The 19,296-nt window shown below is 50.5% G+C and overlaps 8 protein-coding genes across 8 annotated transcripts; 2 read left to right on the top strand and 6 right to left on the bottom strand.

Annotated features, from left to right (window-relative positions):
• Nucleotides 1-99: 99 nt before the first annotated feature.
• On the bottom strand, nt 100-2,016 carry F5J12DRAFT_926142 (uncharacterized protein; the record flags this gene model as incomplete). The annotated part of the gene is made up of 1 exon (XM_051749379.1): nt 100-2,016. One exon carries the CDS (start codon nt 2,014-2,016, stop codon nt 100-102), a length of 1,917 nt encoding a protein of 638 aa, XP_051602125.1.
• A 504-nt stretch (nt 2,017-2,520) lies between these two features.
• Nucleotides 2,521-5,428, bottom strand: F5J12DRAFT_815731 (uncharacterized protein). Its single transcript, XM_051745044.1, has 13 exons — nt 5,331-5,428; nt 5,026-5,280; nt 4,612-4,972; nt 4,306-4,560; nt 4,146-4,197; nt 3,975-4,090; nt 3,862-3,946; nt 3,639-3,805; nt 3,481-3,583; nt 3,233-3,426; nt 3,137-3,156; nt 2,925-3,082; nt 2,521-2,872 (listed from the first exon to the last, which is right to left on the bottom strand). The coding sequence occupies exons 1-13, from the start codon at nt 5,375-5,377 to the stop codon at nt 2,739-2,741; spliced, it is 1,947 nt and encodes a 648-aa protein (XP_051602124.1). The 5' UTR covers nt 5,378-5,428; the 3' UTR covers nt 2,521-2,738.
• A 110-nt stretch (nt 5,429-5,538) lies between these two features.
• F5J12DRAFT_516022 (uncharacterized protein) lies at nt 5,539-7,202 on the bottom strand. The gene is made up of 4 exons (XM_051739814.1): nt 6,720-7,202; nt 6,193-6,663; nt 5,939-6,137; nt 5,539-5,884 (listed from the first exon to the last, which is right to left on the bottom strand). Exons 1-4 carry the CDS (start codon nt 6,966-6,968, stop codon nt 5,700-5,702), a joined length of 1,104 nt encoding a protein of 367 aa, XP_051602123.1. The 5' UTR covers nt 6,969-7,202; the 3' UTR covers nt 5,539-5,699.
• A 1,114-nt stretch (nt 7,203-8,316) lies between these two features.
• On the bottom strand, nt 8,317-9,491 carry F5J12DRAFT_815719 (DUF775-domain-containing protein). Its single transcript, XM_051745043.1, has 4 exons — nt 9,170-9,491; nt 9,047-9,119; nt 8,507-8,988; nt 8,317-8,405 (listed from the first exon to the last, which is right to left on the bottom strand). The coding sequence occupies exons 1-3, from the start codon at nt 9,297-9,299 to the stop codon at nt 8,562-8,564; spliced, it is 630 nt and encodes a 209-aa protein (XP_051602122.1). The 5' UTR covers nt 9,300-9,491; the 3' UTR covers nt 8,317-8,405; nt 8,507-8,561.
• A 22-nt stretch (nt 9,492-9,513) lies between these two features.
• F5J12DRAFT_815715 (uncharacterized protein) lies at nt 9,514-11,274 on the bottom strand. The gene is made up of 8 exons (XM_051745042.1): nt 11,146-11,274; nt 10,996-11,087; nt 10,906-10,944; nt 10,837-10,847; nt 10,605-10,787; nt 10,084-10,549; nt 9,882-10,024; nt 9,514-9,826 (listed from the first exon to the last, which is right to left on the bottom strand). The coding sequence occupies exons 2-8, from the start codon at nt 11,047-11,049 to the stop codon at nt 9,658-9,660; spliced, it is 1,065 nt and encodes a 354-aa protein (XP_051602121.1). The 5' UTR covers nt 11,050-11,087; nt 11,146-11,274; the 3' UTR covers nt 9,514-9,657.
• Nucleotides 11,275-11,388: 114 nt separating this feature from the next.
• On the top strand, nt 11,389-14,270 carry F5J12DRAFT_890431 (Mre11 DNA-binding presumed domain-containing protein; the record flags this gene model as incomplete). Its single annotated transcript, XM_051747410.1, has 13 exons — nt 11,389-11,443; nt 11,496-11,692; nt 11,727-11,890; nt 11,937-12,033; nt 12,083-12,360; nt 12,420-12,605; nt 12,669-12,837; nt 12,888-12,998; nt 13,049-13,371; nt 13,422-13,503; nt 13,558-13,638; nt 13,698-14,011; nt 14,075-14,270. 13 exons carry the CDS (start codon nt 11,389-11,391, stop codon nt 14,268-14,270), a joined length of 2,253 nt encoding a protein of 750 aa, XP_051602120.1.
• A 444-nt stretch (nt 14,271-14,714) lies between these two features.
• Nucleotides 14,715-15,717, bottom strand: F5J12DRAFT_739258 (nucleophile aminohydrolase). The gene is made up of 3 exons (XM_051742011.1): nt 15,497-15,717; nt 15,147-15,432; nt 14,715-15,065 (listed from the first exon to the last, which is right to left on the bottom strand). Exons 1-3 carry the CDS (start codon nt 15,645-15,647, stop codon nt 14,918-14,920), a joined length of 585 nt encoding a protein of 194 aa, XP_051602119.1. The 5' UTR covers nt 15,648-15,717; the 3' UTR covers nt 14,715-14,917.
• Nucleotides 15,718-16,792: 1,075 nt separating this feature from the next.
• On the top strand, nt 16,793-18,490 carry F5J12DRAFT_815705 (uncharacterized protein). Its single transcript, XM_051745041.1, has 6 exons — nt 16,793-16,954; nt 17,009-17,413; nt 17,466-17,851; nt 17,907-18,008; nt 18,067-18,136; nt 18,197-18,490. Exons 1-6 carry the CDS (start codon nt 16,928-16,930, stop codon nt 18,272-18,274), a joined length of 1,068 nt encoding a protein of 355 aa, XP_051602118.1. The 5' UTR covers nt 16,793-16,927; the 3' UTR covers nt 18,275-18,490.
• The last annotated feature ends 806 nt before the right edge of the window (nt 18,491-19,296 follow it).

Raw genomic sequence — 19,296 nt, 5'->3', positions numbered from 1 at the left:
AACTTGCAGTCCGCGCCATTTTTACAGTCGCCCATTTTCCAGTAGCGACAAGTTTGTCGGCGCTCGTCCCATGATTTAGTGATAGGGAGGTTAACTGCTTCAAGCAGCGTTGGTAGAAGCACCCGAATAGTCCCATGCCACGGAATCCTCGGTTCCATGTGAGAACTTGCAATCCGAACCATTCCTACAGTTGCCCGCCTTCCAGTAGGAACAAGTTTTCTGGCGCTTGCCCCCGGATTCAGTAGCAGGGGAGTTAACTGCTTCAACAGCACTGGTAGACGCACCCCAACAGTCCGATGCCAGAGAGTCCTCGGTTCCATGTGAGAACCTGCAGTTCGAACCATTTTTACAGTTGCCTGCCTTCCAGTAAGAACAAGTTTTCCGGCGCTCGCCCCGGGATTCAGTAACAGGGGGGTTATCTACTTCAACAGCGCCGGTAGAGGCGCCCCAGCACTCCCAGGTTTCAGTAGCGGGGGGGTTATCTACTTCAACAGCGCCGGTAGAAGCGCCCCAGCACTCCCAGATTTCAGTAGTGGGGGGGTTATCCACTTCAACAGCGCTGGTAGAAGCACCCCAGCAGTCCCAGGATTCAGTAGCAGGGGGGCTGTCTACTTCAACAGCGCTGGTAGAAGCACCCCAGCAGTCCGATGCTAGAGAGTCCTCTGGTCCATGTGAAAACCTGCAGTCCGAACCATTTTTACATTTGCCCGCCTTCCAGTAGGAACAAGTTTTTCGGCGCTCGCCCCAGGATTCAATAGTGGGAGGGTTATCTACTTCAACAGCGCTGGTAGAAGCACCCCAGCAGTCCGATGCCACAGAGTCCTCTGGTCCATGTGAGAACTTGCAGTCCGAACCATTTCTACAGTTGCCTGCCTTCCAATACGAACAAGTTTTCCGGGGCTCGCCCCGGGATTCAGTAGCGGGTGGGTTATCTGCACTGGTAGAAGTGCCCCAGCAGTCCAACGCCAGAGAGTCCTCAGTTCCATGCGAGAACTTGCAGTCGGAACCATTTTTACAGTTGCCTGCCTTCCAGTAGGAACAAGTTTTCCGGCGCTTGTCCCAGGATTCAGTAGTGAGGTCTACTGGTTCGACAGTGCTGGTAGAAGCACCCCAGCAGTCCGATGCCACAGAGTCCTCTGTTCCATGTGAGAACTTGCAGTTCGAACCATTTCTACAGTTGCCTGCCTTCCAATACGAACAAGTTTTCCGGGGCTCGCCCCGGGATTCAGTAGCGGGTGGGTTATCTGCACTGGTAGAAGTGCCCCAGCAGTCCGATGCCAGAGAGTCCTCAGTTCCATGCGAGAACTTGCAGTCGGAACCATTTTTACAGTTGCCTGCCTTCCAGTAGGAACAAGTTTTCTGGCGCTTGTCCCAGGATTCAGTAGCGAGGTCTACTGGTTCGACAGTGCTGGTAGAAACACCCCAGCAGTCCGATGCCACAGAGCCCTCTGTTCCATGTGAGAACTTGCAGTCCGAACCATTTCTACAGTTTCCCGCCTGCCAGTAGGAACAAGTTTTCCGGGGCGAGCCCCGGGATTCAGTATTGGGTGGGTTAACTGCACTGGTAGAAGAGCCCCAGCAGTCCAACGCCAGAGAGTCCTCAGTTTCACGCGAGAACTTGCAGTCGGAACCATTTTTACGGTTGCCGGCCTTCCAGTAGGAACAGGTTTTCCGACGCTCGTCCCAGGATCCAGTAGCGGGGGGGTTAACTGCTTCAACAGCACCGGTAGAATCACCCCAGCAGTCAGATGCTAGAGAGTCCTCGGCTCCATGTGAGAACTTGCAGTCGGAACCGCTTTTACATTTGCCCGCTTTCCAGTAGCGACAAAGTTTTTGGTGCTCGTTCCGGGAGTGAGTAGCAAGGTGGTTAACTGCTTCAACAACGCTGGTAGACTCACCCCAGCAGTCCGATGCCAGAGAGTCCTCGCTTCCGTGTGAGAAGTTGCAATCTGAACCTTTGTTACAACGTCCCGCAGAATAGTAACGACAACGCTGGAGTGAGGGATCGATGCTCATAGTTGTGGTTGAGGGCACGAGGTTGCCGTGTGGCAAATCAGAAGAACCAAGTCGGACTGGTATTCAGTGACCAAGGTTAACCGACACGAAAATATTTCAGTAGTTGGTGCCACAAGTCCTCCGGCCTCCTGGACGCAAACAACTGGTGAAATTGGAGGAGCTGGACGGGCGCGGCTGCATTCAGCGACTTGTGCTTTTCAGCAAGCGGAACACATAGTTGTACAAAGATGTATGTAGCTGTGAGCCATAATTCGGGGGCATCCTTGGTTTACCGCACACGTCCTTGCGAAGATGGTACACGCACAACGCAAGCTTTATCGCATCGCACTTGGACCTTCGGAAGGAGGTTTCTATGAAAATACGCAAACAAGACTGGTGGAAACTCAAAGGTGGGCGGGCGGAAAGCGGACTGTGCTCGGAGCGAAGGAGAGTAATGTCACGACAGAGAACAGTGCGATGGCAATAACGAGACCAAAGCATAATTCTCTGCCATTAGGCATATTGCCCTGCATGCAGGCATAATATCCTCCACGGGCGTATCATACTTCTATTGGGTCAGCAAACAAGACAAGGTCACAACACGCCAATACCACAGAGACGAAAAGTCGAGGGCTGTAGTAACTCCTACTTCGCTCAAGGCATACATTTTAAACATTGATTGCAAACGAGACGCCCCGTTTTGCATGGGATGATACATGTGCACATCCCTGTTTTGTTGCTGCTTATCCTTGGCTTTCGTCCGAGTACGAATTACTCTTATGTTTGGGAGTGAATGACCATGCTTCTGGTGCTGGTCCCAAGAACATTTCTGACACTCTGACCCAGTCTTGACTGTTCGGACTGGCAAGTAAGGTTTCTGTTTGATGACATCAGTCGTGTATCGATCAGAAACATCTCCCTGAACCCACCGAGCTCATCTCTACCCCTAAACGCGGGAGCACGCTCGTTGATGCGCGCCGGAAGTCGCTCCAGGAGGCCGATCGGAATGTAGCGGTATTGAAAGGAAAGAGCTTCGCAGAGGTAGCGCCGCGCGGTGTTCACACCCGCCGTGTCCGTTCCAAAGTGACTGGTGAAAAAACGAGGTTTATGACCTTACTCTTCGGAATCGAGTATCGCCTACCTCAACCCATACTCCGCCAGCTTCGAAATTCAAGCACCACCACACATATTTCGACGTCAATCCTCCGCTACGTGGTAGCACGATTTCGGTACCCACCTTCCTGATAAGTTCTAGGCGTTCTCTGGAACTGATATCCCACTCCCTACGTTCCTTGATCTCAGTGAAGATCCATGGTTTGATCAATGCACCTCTGCCGATCATGATACCATCTACTCCAGTACCTTCCATTTTCTCCCAATAATCTTGGGATGAGAAACAATCCCCGCCGCCGAAGATGGGAACAGAGGCCACTTGTACAAGGATGAGCGGATGTAGTATATTATGAGAGTGCAAGGTACACCTACATCCTTCCTCAGATTCGCGCGCCCTGACAGCCTCTACACATTGTCTTATATAGTCCCAATCTGCGAGCTTTGTATATCGTTGCTGCCGCGTCCTCCCGTGCAACTGGATATCAAGTGGATTGTTGTGGCACATGTAAATGAAGGAACGCCAGACGTACAGTAATACATCCAGCACCCCACTCTGTGCCAAGCCTCGGCATGAGCTTGTGGGCCGTGTTACGGCCGTCTTTAACTCCAGTGCGCAACTTGACAGTGACAGGAATTTCCCCCAGGGCTTTGTTCATGCCCACAACAATCTTACCCAGCTTCCCCGGGGTGTCGAGCACTGTGTGAACGCCCGTCGTTCCGAAGCCCAGATGGCGAGCGAAAGTAGAAACGCACGAGCAGATCCGCTTCCAGAGCGGAATACTAGATCAATGGGACATCCACAGTTGATGTCGACAAAATCAATACTTCCTGCAAATTCCTTTCCCAGGAATTTCGGCAGTAGGTACCATCGTAGATGGTTTATTACCCGCTAGCTGAATCCCGAAAATGGACTCGCACGGATGGCGGCGCACAAGCGACCATTCTTCGCGCGAGGCGGCCAGAAAAGACGTAGCGAGTCCCACTGAAATCATGTTGGTAAGGAAGGACTACTAGTAGGATTAATAATTGTTTTTTACTTTCACCACACGTAATATCAGCGCCGAGTGACACGCAGAGTCGCCGGAACGGCTAGGAAAGATTAGATAGACGGTGATACAGCAGTTCTCTCGACATACCAGGTTGCCTACCGTCGTCAAGGGTGCGAGGTCTGTCGGTCGTAAGGAAAGCCATTCCAACGAGAGCACGGGAACACCTACAAGTTTTTCCCGTCCAATGAAGTCGCTTCTTCTCAGAGAAGCGCATGGGAACGTCGGGAGTCTCGGCTTGGGAGCGTGTCTCGCCAGTGCGCTGGGTGATAAGCTCGCCAACAGGGTCATTCCCTGCGTTGCCTGCTTTTTGACTTTCTTGAGCTTGGGGTTCTTCCACATCACCGCTTCCGTTGACAATAGCATCCAAATCTTGGAGATATGCGTCTGCGATTGGCGTCGGGTACTGGACTCCTCGTTTCCGTATGAATAACTGGACAGAACGTCTAGAACTGACCTTCCGTGCACGTACGATTTTCAAGGTTTCCGAGTTGACATGGTTAAGCTCAGTAGTTGTAAGAGCGACCCTTGATTTCTTCTCCTCGTCGACCACAAGCGTGACAGCGCCGCCGTCGCCTCTGCGTGCATGAGCTCCGAGAAATCTGCATTTGAATCCCATACGGCATTCCCCAGCTTCATCAAAGCATGTACAAGTAGTACCAAAGTCCAAGGAAGATTCTCCTCCTTCCGTTCCGTTTTGAGATGGTTCGTTGACAACTACAAACGGTTGAGTTTCTCGCAATGTACTGGTCGGTGGGAAATGGATATCTCTTGGCTTCGCAGCGAGATACGCATCCACATCGTGGGTGAAGCGGCACCTATGAGCGACGTAAACCACGCAACGAAAAAAGAGAACATGATGACGACCTACTCGGTGCCATGTTCACAGATAGTACCATTGGCAATCCGCCAGCATAATTCAAGTTCGTCGCGCACCTTTCCAAACCTCCGACCTTTATTGGCACCTCTCTGCGCCTTCTTTTGCTCTTTGGTGAGCTTCTTGCGGCCGCCGGGTGCAGAATCAGCGTCCGCGTCAGGTCTCGATGGACCCCGCCCCGCGTGGGAGGTTGATCCCTCGGCAGCATCGTCGTCTGTGGCTGGCAGATTGATGTTATGGAGGAGAAATCTACGCAGTAGTATGTGAGCTGCGATAATTCAATAACGACCTGATCCTACTCGGTCTTAACTGGCGCTGTGCCCGGAGGAAGCACAACGCTTGCCATGGAGTTCGTGGCTGCAGAGAAGGCAGAAAAGTATTGTCAGGTTTGCAGATTAGATGCAATCTCCAAACAGCACAGCGTGAACAACATCCAACTACTACCACACTTTACTACAACTCACGCTACTACCTACACTACACTCTTCGTTTCCTAGTACTTTGATAGGTCCTGTGATAATGTTTGTTCTAAAAGTCATGGGAAGTGCAAGGAAAACCACAGACAGTAACGAAAGCTTCCACGAATAGCAATGTCGTCCTTACAGGTACAAAAGAAAGAGTCCACGAACCAAAAAGCGTACCAATGGCGAAGCCCACCTCTCCCTGCGTTAGAGTTTTGCCTGGGCCGACTCCGACAGTCTCCGCTCGCGCTCCTTACGAGCTAACAAAGCCTTTCCGGCTCGGCTTGTGGTCTCTCTCGTAAGAACGCTTGAGATCCATGAGCCGGTGTCTGCCAGCAATGGAAGAGAGACTGGTCCAACATCCCACGCAGGCCCTTGCACAACAGGGCTATCTATAAAGCGGCATGTGAGTTAGACTCAACGTGACTACTGATTCAGCCGCTCACCTGAGTAAGGTTCACCAACGTCACCATACGAATCCTCTCCCACGAGGGCATACACGACGTCCTCGGTAGCCACGTTGCCCGTTGCACCTGGCGAGTACGGACAACCTCCCAGACCTCCCACGGAGGCATCAAAGGCCCTTAGACCAAAATCAAGAGCCGTCTTGATGTTGGCGAGTGCCGTGCCGTTGGTATCATGGAACTACGCAGCATCAGCAGATGTCAGGACTCATCGTGGACCATGTATAGAGACTCACGTGTCCAGCTAACTGGCTAACGCTGATGTCCTTTGTCACTTCTTCCAGAACAGCACGGACACTTGCGGGCGTGCCTGCACCGGTGGTATCCCCCAGACTAACCTCATAGCAACCCATCTTCAGCAGTTCACGTGCTACTTCTCGGACTCTCCGTGGGTCTACTCTTCCGGAGTAGGGGCATGTTATGATGACAGAGACGTAGCCGCGTACCCTCAGGCCAGCATCAAGGGCCACACGCACTACGGGAGCTAGACGAGCCAATGACTCAGCTACAGTGGCATTGGTATTAGCTTTGGAAAAAGCGTCCGTCGCTGAGGTAAAAACAGCTATTTCAGTGATGGGTGGTGGGGAAGAGTTCCGTGAGAGGAGATTGAGGACATCGTCGAGGCCCTTTTGGTTGGGTACCAGGACGGAGTAGCTCGTGTTAGCTACTGGTTCGATCAAGGACAGAACCTCTGATGTACCTGCCATCTGCATTGAGAGTGAAGCAGCCACTCTATGATACTGGCTGTAGATCACATACTTACCTGCGGAACCCACTTTGGACTAACGAAACTCCCTACTTCGATATTTCGCATTCCAGCACGAGCAAGTCGGTTTATAAGCTCGGCCTTAATAGCTGGGGAAATCGGGCGCTGCTCGTTCTGGAGACCATCCCGGGGACCAACCTCGACTATCTTCACAAAGCTGGAAGTTGGGCGACTTTGTGAGTGTCTCGGTAGCATCCCCCGCCGAAGAGAAGCTCGTCGGATTACTTGCGAAGATGGACGAAACATAGAACAAGTGGCAGTTGGGCTGAGACGGCCGAGCTCGCTGCCACGGCTGTGTGAGCGTCCCTGTCGCTGGCGCCACTCACACCGGAACAAACCGACGACCTGTCTACACTGGTCGACAATGACATACTTCAAAACCTGGCAATTGAACTCTGAACTGGGCTCATCGCCCAATTATGATTGGCACTCGCCGGCGTCATCGTCACTGTCAGGGTCGTAACACCCGTCGTCGGAATCACGAACGTTCGTGCAGGGCAGGGGCGGTTTCACTTCGTTCTATCATCCTCGGCAACAGGTCAGTATGTACTCGCAGAACACCGTGAATTGCATACGGCAGCCGTACTGCATTTACACACTTCCATGTCCAGGCGGATCATAATGTGCTCCCAGTCGCTGTGTTCGTTGCGTCCATCTGGTGCTCCAGCTGGCCTGACCTGCATGGGACTTAATCCCACTCTGCTTGGAGTGCTACTTGGGCTGCAGTGAGTCTTGGCTTATCTTTACCCTGTTACATCGTCACTTTCTGCATCGTGTGTATCACGCATGACTCTCGCCATGTTCACACCATCATATCCGTCCGGTGCATGCCAGGAAGGGTGCTTCCCAGATATACTATTGATGAATGTTTTTTTTGGTCCACCCGTTGCATGCACAGTGACGGGTTGGCTGGAAACGACTCAATCAAGACGGGTCCTTTTCACAGGCCGAGCATGTGCGGTCATCTCTTCACGGCACGTTGGATGGAACTGTATGGCAAAGTACGACACCCCTGTGGTGTGTAGTGTTTCCCGAGCTATGTCTTGCCTGTTCTATGTCAAGATCATCTCTGAAGATCCGAACCAGCAAAGGTGTCACGTAGCTGAATCGTCCTTATTGCGCATAAACGAGGAAACCGAGTACTTTGTCCTCTGGAAGCTCCTGCTGCAAAGTGGCCTTTTTTTCCCACATCGCGCGCCGTGGTCTCTCCTGAGATACAGATACATACCTTTCTGTAATAAGCGCATTCGCGTAGTCTACTTGGTTAACTTGCCTTCCTCAGAAATATCTGGGAATCGTTCTTGGGGCAGTTGTTTCGATACAGGGGTGTTGGGTCCCGACTGACACTTGGTTGCCTTGTTTCCAACCGTCCTGTCATCAACTGTTCTCTGTCTTGAATTGTCTGTCTCGTTTGACATAACCCACTTCTTTCTGACAAGTGTTCGCATTGGGTAGTTTCACACCAACGATTCTGCTTCCTCAGTTTTTTAAATGTCATTTCTGACAACTCCTGTATGTTGAGTCTGACTAATCTTATCCATTGAGAACGCAACAAGGATAGTACCAATTGTCATTTGTCCACTAGGACACCAGTGGGATGGCGTTTGAGTATTCTTCACTCCCCCCCCCCCCCCTCCACTCGACATGATGACAGGAGAGACCTCATCGGCTACTCCCTATCCCCTGGGTCAAACAACACAAACGTTAGTAGCGTGGTACAGGGTAAAGTTAGTGGATGCTGCGCAGGGTTCCCAGAACGACCGCCGGCAGCAGAGATCACCTACATAGTGGATCGAGAGAGCAACTATTTCATCAAAACCAAAGATGGTACACTTTCGCCTACTCCAATCTTTCCAAGAATCCTGCCCCAACTGTCTTGAGTTTACTTGTAAAGTTCTCATACCATCTGGCAATGAGGCCGATCGGGACGAGATTATCTGGCCCGATGTTCTGCATCCCTGAAAACCCAGACACATAATTAAACAGGTGCTTGGCTATTTTCTCCGCCAAGATGGTCGGATCGAGTGGTCTAGTGACTGACGATGACGCCGCGTTCAGCGTAGAGTTAATCGTATGTGCAGGAAGTGCCGCCATCTGTGCCATGACTGTTTCTAGTGGCTCGATTGCGAGACCGAGGATGGCCGTAACCTCTCCGGTCGTCGAGGATGCCGCTGAAGTAAATGCAGACGGTGTGCTCATCCCGGATGCGGGGGTGGAGAAAGCAGAGCGCAAACGGAAGATTGCAGAGGGTTTCTCGTTAGACAGCCTGATGTCATCCAGATCAAACTGTGAAATGGCTGGTAAAGTCCGGATAAGATACCCACATTCCGAGAACTTGAGAGCCTTTCCCAGGCCAAAAGAAGTGCACTGTGCAGCCGTAGCCATCTGGGAATGGAACTGTGGGCTTGTCAGAGCTAAGTTGTCCACTGGGATGGGAAACGACGCACTCGTTCCCAATAAGAATACGCAGATATGGTTCACTTTTTCTGCAGCAGGTATTTCAAACAGTGCGTGTGTCTCGTCAACTTGTTGGAGATTCGTTTGGAGAAGGCGACCAGCGACACAACACCCAAACATTCTTGTTGCGATATCGTGCGGGTGAATTCTGCGAGGGAGAAGCGTCTGAGACAGTGGTGCTCGAAGTGTTCGCAGCAAGTGGTGCGCCAAGGGTGATATCAGGGCATGGCATTTGGCAGTCGATATGAAATGGATTACAGCCACATTCGCGAAACGCGCACTTGGTTCTCGAACAAGATCGAAACTTGCTCAGTGCACTGGAACAACCGGAAACAGTCCCTCACGCAATATGATTATTAGGATACACAATTATAAAGAGCGATGACAGGAGAACGTCGTGTCCAGACCGTCCGAAGGGTCCATGAGTAGGCGCCTGGTATTTAAGGTCGACACCAACAACAAACTAAAATCGACATCTCTACTCCGGCTTCACAGGCGTACCATTCCCAACCTCCACGTCATCCAGTGGAACTCTTTCGTACTTGGTCGAGTTCGCGTCTGACCGTGGTGCCTGAGATTCGACGTGCTTTACCCAAGTGTAGTAAATAGAACCAGCAAGGATAACAGCTATGGAAGAGATACGTCCGCTGAAGTTGTGAGAGTTCAACCTGGAGGTACATTTTAAGAAGCAAACATGCTTACCCCGACAAGAGCTCATTAAATAACCACATCCCGAGGAGAGATGCCGCCACACCACGAACAGCAGAAGATATCATGTGCGTAATAGGAGAGGTGACCTTGATAGACAAGACACTAGCAACGCTCATCAAGAAGCCAAAGGATCCCTGGGACATTAACCTGTCAGTCAGGGCTACAATACGTGTACAATGATTGCAGTGCTCACCGTGATGAGAGATCCCCAGATAAAGGTACTCAATGGAGAGAGTCCACCGTCGGCAGGAAAGACAGCTACAGTCTCTCCAAAGAACAGCTCTGCAATACCAGGCAACTCTCCCGCGAGGATGACAAGAGGTATCATGAGAACAGCGCTAAATAGATTCGTGTACCAGGACAGATGCATCGCACTGCCATGGACAACGTCAAGACTCTTTTTGATGACTACCGAGTGAACGGCGGTGATGGCGGAGCTCGTGACGCCGAAGGCTAGGCCAAGAGAAGAAATAGGTATTGCGTCCAAGAAGACACCGATGAAGAAACCAAGCGTTACCACTGAGCAGGAGAGGAGGATGCGCAAGGACGGCCGTGAGTGCAGGAATAAGTAAGATGTTGCAACCGTGAGGGGTAATAGTAGACCGCGAGCAACCTGGTAAAAGGACGCGTCTACATATTTAAGAGTGAAGTTGCTGAAACTAGGGGAAAAGATAGAGTGTGCAGAAGCATACGAGTCCATTATGATACTCGTACCTGAGGCCGACCACGTTAAGACCGACAGTGGCGGCAAGACCCCTGATAAGCTGGCCATCAATGTAGAGTGGTATTTGCACTAGACCGACAGCATGAGATGCAAGGAAAAGGACAACTGCAATCACGAGTTGGGTGAACAAGAAGAACAGCGGTACGGTGGTCGTCTGTAACACCCATTTGTTGCTGGTTCCATATTAATCAACAACATGAAGAACATGGGAAACATGCGTACGCCATGACCATCTGTAAAGTGAAACCGGATGTTGGAGAGCTGCTGAACATGGGAAGAACAGGTGCCTACCGCCAATGCAGCAATCAAGTAAAACGACACGGTTCCCGTCTACCCCAATTCAGCGCCTGCAAGTATCATAATCCTTCGCACACCACTTACAACGAGTAACCGGTTGTTTTGCTGCTGGGCCCGGGCATTGTGATGGGGAGACATTGTTCGACGAATTATTAGGTGTGGTAACAAGGGTGAAGCTGGACGAGATTTAGTCGCTGGGGGTCATTGAGAGGGAAACGATGGTATGATACCGACGATTTCCAGCCTTCGATATAAAAGAATGAACCAGGCCGTGGTCTTGTGTCCTTTACTTAGTTTTGCCTGGTATTGAAGGAGCGTGAGGGAAAAAGTTTGCAGGGCCGGGTGTCCAGGGGGTGACAGTCAAGCGCAGCAGTCTCAGAGTCGAAACAACTGCTTCCGCTCTGGGGGTCACGTGGGCCAATATAATCTGCCGCGTCGCGTCCGGCGTGAGTCGTCTGGAAAGTCAAGACTAGGAAGATGTCAGACGCAGGCCGAGATTCAGTGCCGCCAGCGCCCACGTTGCGTCATGCAGGTGCGTAGCGACTGTTGATCATACTCTAGGGTGCTGTCGAATGCAAGATCAGATCCAGACAACACCATGCGGATTCTGCTAGCGACGGACAACCACATTGGTTATTTAGAGCGAGACCCTATCCGTGGCCAAGACTCTATCAACACTTTCAAGGAAATATTGCAACTGGCCGTCAAACACGATGTGAGCATCCTTCTTGCAATGTACGGTGGCCGCACGGCTCGTAAGGCTACCTTGGATTCAACGCCTGTTCTTGTCGAACAAGGGATTGAAACCATAACAGGTCGATTTCATCCTACTGGCTGGCGATTTGTTTCATGAGAATAGACCGTCGCGAGACTGTCTCTACCAAGTCACCGGTCTCCTGCGGCAATATACTATGGGTGATAAACCGATTCAAGTCGAATTGCTCAGCGACCCTAACGAAGGCAAAGCCGCAAGTTATGAGTAAGCACACAGCATAACAATCGTGACGCTGCTCATGGGATTACAGTTTCCCAGCAATCAATTACGAGGACCCAAACCTAAATGTAGCCATACCCATCTTTTCTATCCACGGAAATCACGATGATCCTCAAGGTGCCGGACCAGTAGGTCGCAAATCAATTAACTGCACGCAGTCTTAACCGCAACATTTAGGAAGGGGCGTTATGCGCTTTGGATGTGCTGTCTGCTTCGGGTCTCATAAACTACATGGGGAAATTTGACTTGCCGCTATCAGAAGCGGACGCACAAACCGCAGGAATCGCCATAAGACCCGTCCTCCTTCGGAAAGGAACCACGCATCTGGGTTTGTATGGTGTCGGCAACGTCAAGGATCAACGCATGCACTTTGAACTTCGTAGTAACCGTGTGCGAATGTACATGCCTCGCAACAGAGACGAATGGTTTAATATCCTTCTCCTTCACCAAAATCGGTATGCGCGTTCTTGATTCAGGACGTGGTTCTCTCTTATTCGATTATTCCTGCCAACAGCGTACGGCACGGAGCTCAAGAGTCCGTGCCTGAAGGGATGTTCGATGACAGCGTGGACCTGGTTGTATGGGGCCACGAACACGACTGTCGGATTGTACCAGAGCCGGTAGCAGGGAAACCGTATTACATCACACAACCCGGATCTTCGATTGCCACTTCACTGGCAGACGGCGAGTCAATTGAGAAGTATGGATCAATGCTTTACACCAGTTACTATATAGCATATAGATTTTGACAATCGTTCCACAGACACGTTGCATTACTCCAAATACAAGACAAGGAATTTGAAATGAAGCCTATCCCCCTCCGCACGGTGCGCCCGTTCGTGCTAGAGGAGGTGGTGTTAAGCGAAGCTGCCGAAGAGGAAGACTTCGAATTGAATGATCAGATCGCTGTTTCCAAGTTCTTGAAATCACGAGTATGATAGATTTCTTCCAGTGTTATGGCCGTTGATCTGAAGTTATTAAGGTCAACGCACTTATTGACCAGGCAAACAAACTCTGGGATGATCGCAATGCCCGAGCCGTCGAGGATGGAGATGAAGCCCTGCCTCCTATGCTTCCGCTTGTTCGATTGAAGGTGTGTCGAGGCTCACTTGGAAATGACACGATTCATTAATTTCCCCCAAGGTTGATACGACGGGTGTAAGTGAAATGTCGAACCCCATCCGGTTTGGCCAGGAGTTCCATGGACGGATCGCAAACCCGCGCGATGTCCTTGTCTTCCACCGTGCAAAAAGAACAACTCGCTCTTCCAAGGTTACGATTGACCAACCGGAGCTTAGCATCGACGACCCAGAACTTAGCATCACCGAAAAGTTATCCAAGGTCCGCATGCAGACGCTCGTCAAGGAATACTTGGCAGCGCAGGAATTACAGCTTTTGGGCGAGGGCGGGATGTCGGATGCGATTCAAATGTTCGTAGAGAAAGATGACTCCCATGCTATTCAAACGTATGTGGAACCTTGTTCTCAATGTGGCCGGTGCTCATGACTTATTCCAGGCATGTGACAACCGCCTTAAAGGCCCTCATGAAAGGAGTGCAAGCAAACGGAGAGGTGGACGAGGGCGACCTCGATAATGTGGTATGTCGACCCTGCCAAACCTTGATGCGTAGGGCACATGATGACACCTTCAAGCTTGTCAAAGTCAGGGAGCAACACGAAACGGAATATGCCGAACGAAGCAGAACAGGAAGGACTGCGAAAGGAAAAGGAAAGGTAACCTGTGATTCCACTATCGCTCACGTTATCTGCCGTTCTCAATTTGGTTGTGTTAGGGGAAGGCAAGGGATGAGGATTCTGATAACGCGTCAGTGGATTCGATGATGATGGAAGTGGACGGTGGCGGCTCGGATGTGGACTTTGATGATGACGAAGACCTGGATGTACCACCACCAACAAAGAAGACTGCACCAAAAAGAGCAACAACCACCAAAGCCCCTGCAAAAAAGGCACCAGTAAAAGGCAGAGGAAAAAAGGCTGTAGAGAGCGAAGAGGAGGAAGTGATAGACCTTGAGAGTATCGAAGATGAAGACGAAGACGAACCAACCCCAAAATCGACGAAAAGGACTAATCGGGCGGCAGTTTTGAGGTGAGGGTTACTGCAGTTTCCATTTCTCGAACAGATAATCATCTGATGGAATTACGGTCATAGCCAACCTGCCAAGAGAGCTCCCGCTAAACGTGGTGCATCGTCAAAAGCGAAGGACTCCACACAATCGACACTCGCGTTTGCCTCGTCAGGGAGATCTACGAGAGCTGCTGCATCTAGAGCCAGGGGCAAAATGGCCTCTACTGCGAGTACCTTCACTACCGTCTTGATTGCCAATTCTGACGGTGACCCAGATTGATAGTGACTAAGTGTTAAAATTATGGGGCTTTGTGTCGTTCTTCGATGATGGGTCCCTCAGATACGTCGCATTATTATCAGCATTATAACTCCATGGATGGGCTGCTTGGCAAGGTACACGTGCGATGATCCCCAGTAGAATCTCTGCATCAAAGGGACAGGGAATGACGGAATCGTGGTCAGGACCGGTCAGTGACGAGTTTAAACAAGTTTAAACCATCTATTCGCTTCCTGATATGGAGTATCCGGAGAAGGGACTCGGGACTCTACTGGGGAATGTATTTCATTACCAGCAATGGACGTTAGCGTTGTACGATTAGAATATATGAAAGTTGTGCCTGACGTGAACAGACGGACACGCCATAACCACCGAAGGGTTTCAAAGGGGCTTTTGAAGCAAGATAGAATAATAGAGACACCGTCTTAGTCGACATACTAGCAGCCTCTCGAATACTTCAGTCCTAGGCGAATACCCGTCTAGTTTGCACCAAGTCCCCTGGAACCAGATGGTAGGTGACCGAAATATGATGCTGTCGAGGCAGCAGCCACCTCCCGAGACATGCTCATATCGTCGCTTTTATTGGTTCATCTGCATAATAAGTCATGTCACATAGCGAATACAGCATTGCTTGACAGAAGAAAGTAGCGTCAAATCTCCACCTCCCGTACACCGTCCTTGTCGACCACCTTAACCATGTACTTGCTTGGGCTCACGACTAGTCGTTTCGTGACCTCGTCAAGGCACCGTTTCAACGTGGCCAAGCCCTCTTCTAAAGGCGCTTCAGGATCATGGTACCTGATCAGCGTAATTCGTTAGCATCTCCTTCGGAGGACTGCAACCAACCATCCGCGACAATGCATACAAAAACAAACTTACTTGTCCAGTAAACTCAACGCAAAGTAGCTCCCATACCCGTGAGCAGCAAACGGCACTTCGACCACAGAGCCCAAATAATCTATCCAATACAGATTCGGTTTGTTCTCAGCTTGGTCATATCCACCGAGGAGCAAGTTCACAGAGTATGGATTGCGCGATCGGAGACTCTGCGCCAATGAACGACGTATCCAAGAGGCAGCGGCAGGTGGACGAAGCGGGTAGAGATTGCGGATTTGGTACAGGCGGATGTTCCGCTCGACGTATTCGGCGAACTGAACGGTGTCACCTGAAGAGGATTAAATATGATCTGGCTCAATCTTCAGTTGATACCCAGTTCAACCACGACTGACCTGGTTCTCCTGAGTATGCCATCAACAAGTGCGTGCCCAATTCCTTGATTTTATCTTCGTCGACCTTCATTTTGACTATGGAACGGGCCGCTGTGGTATCGGCTGCAACGATTACATAGCCTTTGCCTGTGAGAGCGAACGAAGTCTCCATCGTATCGAATGCAAATTGTGGTGGACAACTAAGAATGTGACGCGTTCGAATGCCTTACCACTGACAGGGGACGCGCGTTGCCCGAGTTATTTTCCAAATTATTTTTGCGGATTAATTTGCTTAGCTAAGTCTACTTGGCGAAGATTGCTTGCTGCGGGGCTGCGAGCCACGTCCAACATTCAGACTTTCCAATTGCTCTGGCATAACAGCGCGAGGCCTGGCAATTCACGTCGTTCGTGCTTTTGTTGACGGCCTTTCAAATCCTGTTAGATTTCGGCCTATTCACCGAACAGTTGAATACGTCAAGCTAGGAACTTGGAAGTCTTAGCACGATAAAGGGTATCTCTTCGTTGTCCACGAGGTGCCTTCACAGGCGTTTTGGAAGATGTAAATTTGAACACCCAAATCCGAGACTGATATCGTGCTAGCACATCGGCCGTGATACTGCGACAAGCTTTTATGCCCCTTACCACCGATCAAGACTCTCACATAGTGTCGAACGGAAGGCAGACATCCTGTACGATCCGATGGTGTTTTTGGGACCGCGTCAATTGCTCGTGCGACCCGGAATTGCGTCTATATACTTAGATCGAGCGACTACTATTTCCCTTCCATGTGAACGTCTGGCCGCTTTGCTCCTCCATTCTCGTGAGAAGTCGTTGCATTCCGCGAAGTTGCGACAAAATGTAGGTAAGCAATGGTGCATGTGTCGGAACCTTGGTGTTTGCGCTCAGCTGCGAGGGATGTTCACACCCTGTTTTTCGAACTCTGCACAGCACTGGTACTGACGAGTTGATTTGGCTGACCACACTGGGCAGGTTAGGTACATGCACCTCGTGCCCGGCGGTACTCGAACCACACGTTACTGGCTTCGACGACACGGGGGCTCTCGAGTGCATGTTTTACCATGCATGTGAACAATACTGTCAGAAGTTAGAGCGCGGCTAACAAATTTGGAGAACCAAGTAGAACATTGACTACAGTTTGTAGACCATCGAGTCTGTCGGACGCTCTGTCAAAGGTTTCCCGTTGCGTATTAGGAGTGTTGATCCTACTATAATTGCAAAGCTCTAATTACGGGTCGCGGGATAAAATGCCACCACCATCAAGCACAGCTTGATACGGTCTCCACTGGTTCGTTTCTGGCCCTATAGCCGTGAGAAGGCAAAAAGACCACACCCGGAAGGGTCCTACCAATGAGGGTAACGTCGAAAATTTTTGGAAACAAGGTTCCTACGATCCTACTGTGATTGTTTGCTCTCGGCCCTAAGAGAGATAATATGACGAATATTGGTGGCCCCACCCAGGTAAGTATGTAGCTCTCTTCGTTCTTGGCAGGATCAGCTGAAGCTAGACTGCAGAAACAATCATATTTTGCCTCGAGGGCCCACCTTCGCGAAGACGTCGAAGGTGCGAGTATAGCGGCAGCGGAGGTCGGAAGACCTTATCACGAGCAGCCACGTGGCGTTGCGAGAGCGACCGATTTGGTATGGATCTTGTTCCGATCTGAGGAGAATTCCGCTCCAGATGCAAGGGTTATGAACCTGCTTGTACTACGCAGTCAGTTCCTGTGCCACGCCTTCCGCCAGCTTCGCCCATCAGGCTGGTCTGACGAAACAATTTTTGACACGCTCACACAAATTTTACCACCCGATTTAGCGAAGCGGACCGTTTCTCGCATCTGGATGTGGTTATGGTTAAATAGCAGGGCCTGGCATGCGGTTTGCTACCTCCTCAGACTACCATTCGACCACCTGCTCCAATATGTCTCCTAGACCAGCCTCCACTGCCTACGCAAGCGGCGCCGCTCCTACCCAGGATGCCTATGCCCCATTACCATCATCTTCCGACAAGTTAAGATTCGAGGACTCCCCTTTGTCACCGAACGCATCTTCTCGCACGGCTTGGGTTGACCCGGCTTCGCTGTCCAACTATGGTGATGTTTCGAAGATCAGTGGCAATGTTACGCCACACATGAAACAGCTCATCTTGAATACGTTTATGGCTTACGGAGCTGGCGACGAAAGTTGCTTTGGACACGCTGTTGCCAAATCTGTGAAATTTATCGACATGAGCATTTCCAAATGTAAGGAAAAGCATGGGAGAATGAATGCAACCACAGTGGCGGAGGTGGATGTAACCAAGGGCATGCTGAATGGCGCTGGGATGCTACATGGCGGATGCGTCGCATTCTTGATTGACAAGTAAGGTCCAAGCCTATTTTCGTTCTTGACTACCAACGCCGCTTTTATTTTTTAGTTGCTGCAGCACCCCATTGGTTGCTTTGGGGCTTGTGCAAAATGTCAACGGTGTTGGCGTCACGCAGGCCATGAACATCCTTTTCCACTCTCCAGCGCCTGGGTAAGTCTACGTCACGACGCGAGTTGAAGATCCGAAGGTTTTGATGGAACAATTACAGTGGTTCGTGTCTTCGGATAATCAGCACATCAGTAGCAATGGGGGGTCGCATCATGAGCGCCAGATGTGAGGTATGTTTTATCTCTACTTGATTACCGTCACTCTGACGCGGATGACACCTATCTGATCAGATCATCGAGAAACAGACGGGAAGAATCGTCGCGTCAGCATATCTCAACAAGATGCAGCCTTCGATGGCGAAGTTGTGATCTAGGTCCCCGACCTCCAGTTTCTATCGTATCGTTTCTTTTTGGTTTTCTGGAAGTGTATACTGGTTTGGGATTCTTAGGGTGCAATTGCCTGCACCGACAATTCATTGTACATTACTAGCATATTTCCCAGCGCGTCTTCATACATCATACTGTAATGTCATGAGAGTATTTTTACTTACCATACTCCCGGATTGACCCCAACTATTTCCAATATTTTGGTGGGAAAGCTACTTATCGACAGACGCTGCTGTGTTCCAGTACGCGGACGCACTAGTCCCGGTCTGTTGCGCTGGAACTCAATCTTGTGCCGCTGTTCCGATCAGAGGAGTGACTCATGATCACCGTACTCCGCCGGCGGCCTTATTTCTTGCAACATTCGCACTGCAGGAGACGGCCCTTTCACCACTCACAGGGTCAACAATAGTAGGCGGTAGCAAAATCATTGTATTCTGGAATTCCTTTTTTTTACCCTGCGTGTGTGCGCAGGGCTGACATACAAACGTTGAGTCTGTCAACGGGCCGCCTTTCCAGCTGGCCCGCAGTCCCTACTGTGCAACGCAGGGAATCATTCAACTTGACGCGTTCGCTCTCAAGTTACAGTTCTATTCAACGAAGTTGGAGGGGAAAGGCCACTCAGGAGTGCATACCCTCCCGCGACGTAGATGCGGCATAGTCTATCCTCTTCATTAATGTTTGTGGATCTTGGACACGTGAGGTAACTATGGTCATATCAGCGGCCCCACAGTTCCAGGACGGTGGGTCTCAGGTAACGACGTCAATTTGAGTATCAATTAGTCTTGGATACACATGCATTCAGTGCCGGAAATAGGGCTTCACTTTGCGGATATTTCAATGCGTAAATCAGCTCGTTTTTCAGTAGAGAAGTATCAAGGCATCGGAGATGTTTAGGCCTTCCGAGATGGTATGTTTTGATCAAGAGCCATAGCTAACACTGCGAAGCTGGGCTATTCTGTAAAGCCAGCTGATATTTCGTTCCAGGTACGTTCTATACTGTATCG

The sequence above is a fragment of the Pisolithus orientalis genome (assembly GCF_024613125.1).
Source record: "Pisolithus orientalis strain OTSU chromosome Unknown F5J12scaffold_7, whole genome shotgun sequence".
Classification (NCBI taxonomy): Eukaryota; Fungi; Basidiomycota; class Agaricomycetes; order Boletales; family Pisolithaceae; genus Pisolithus; species Pisolithus orientalis.
The sequence above is the reverse complement of the archived record's forward strand: the minus strand, read 5'-3'. Positions and strand labels throughout refer to the sequence as shown.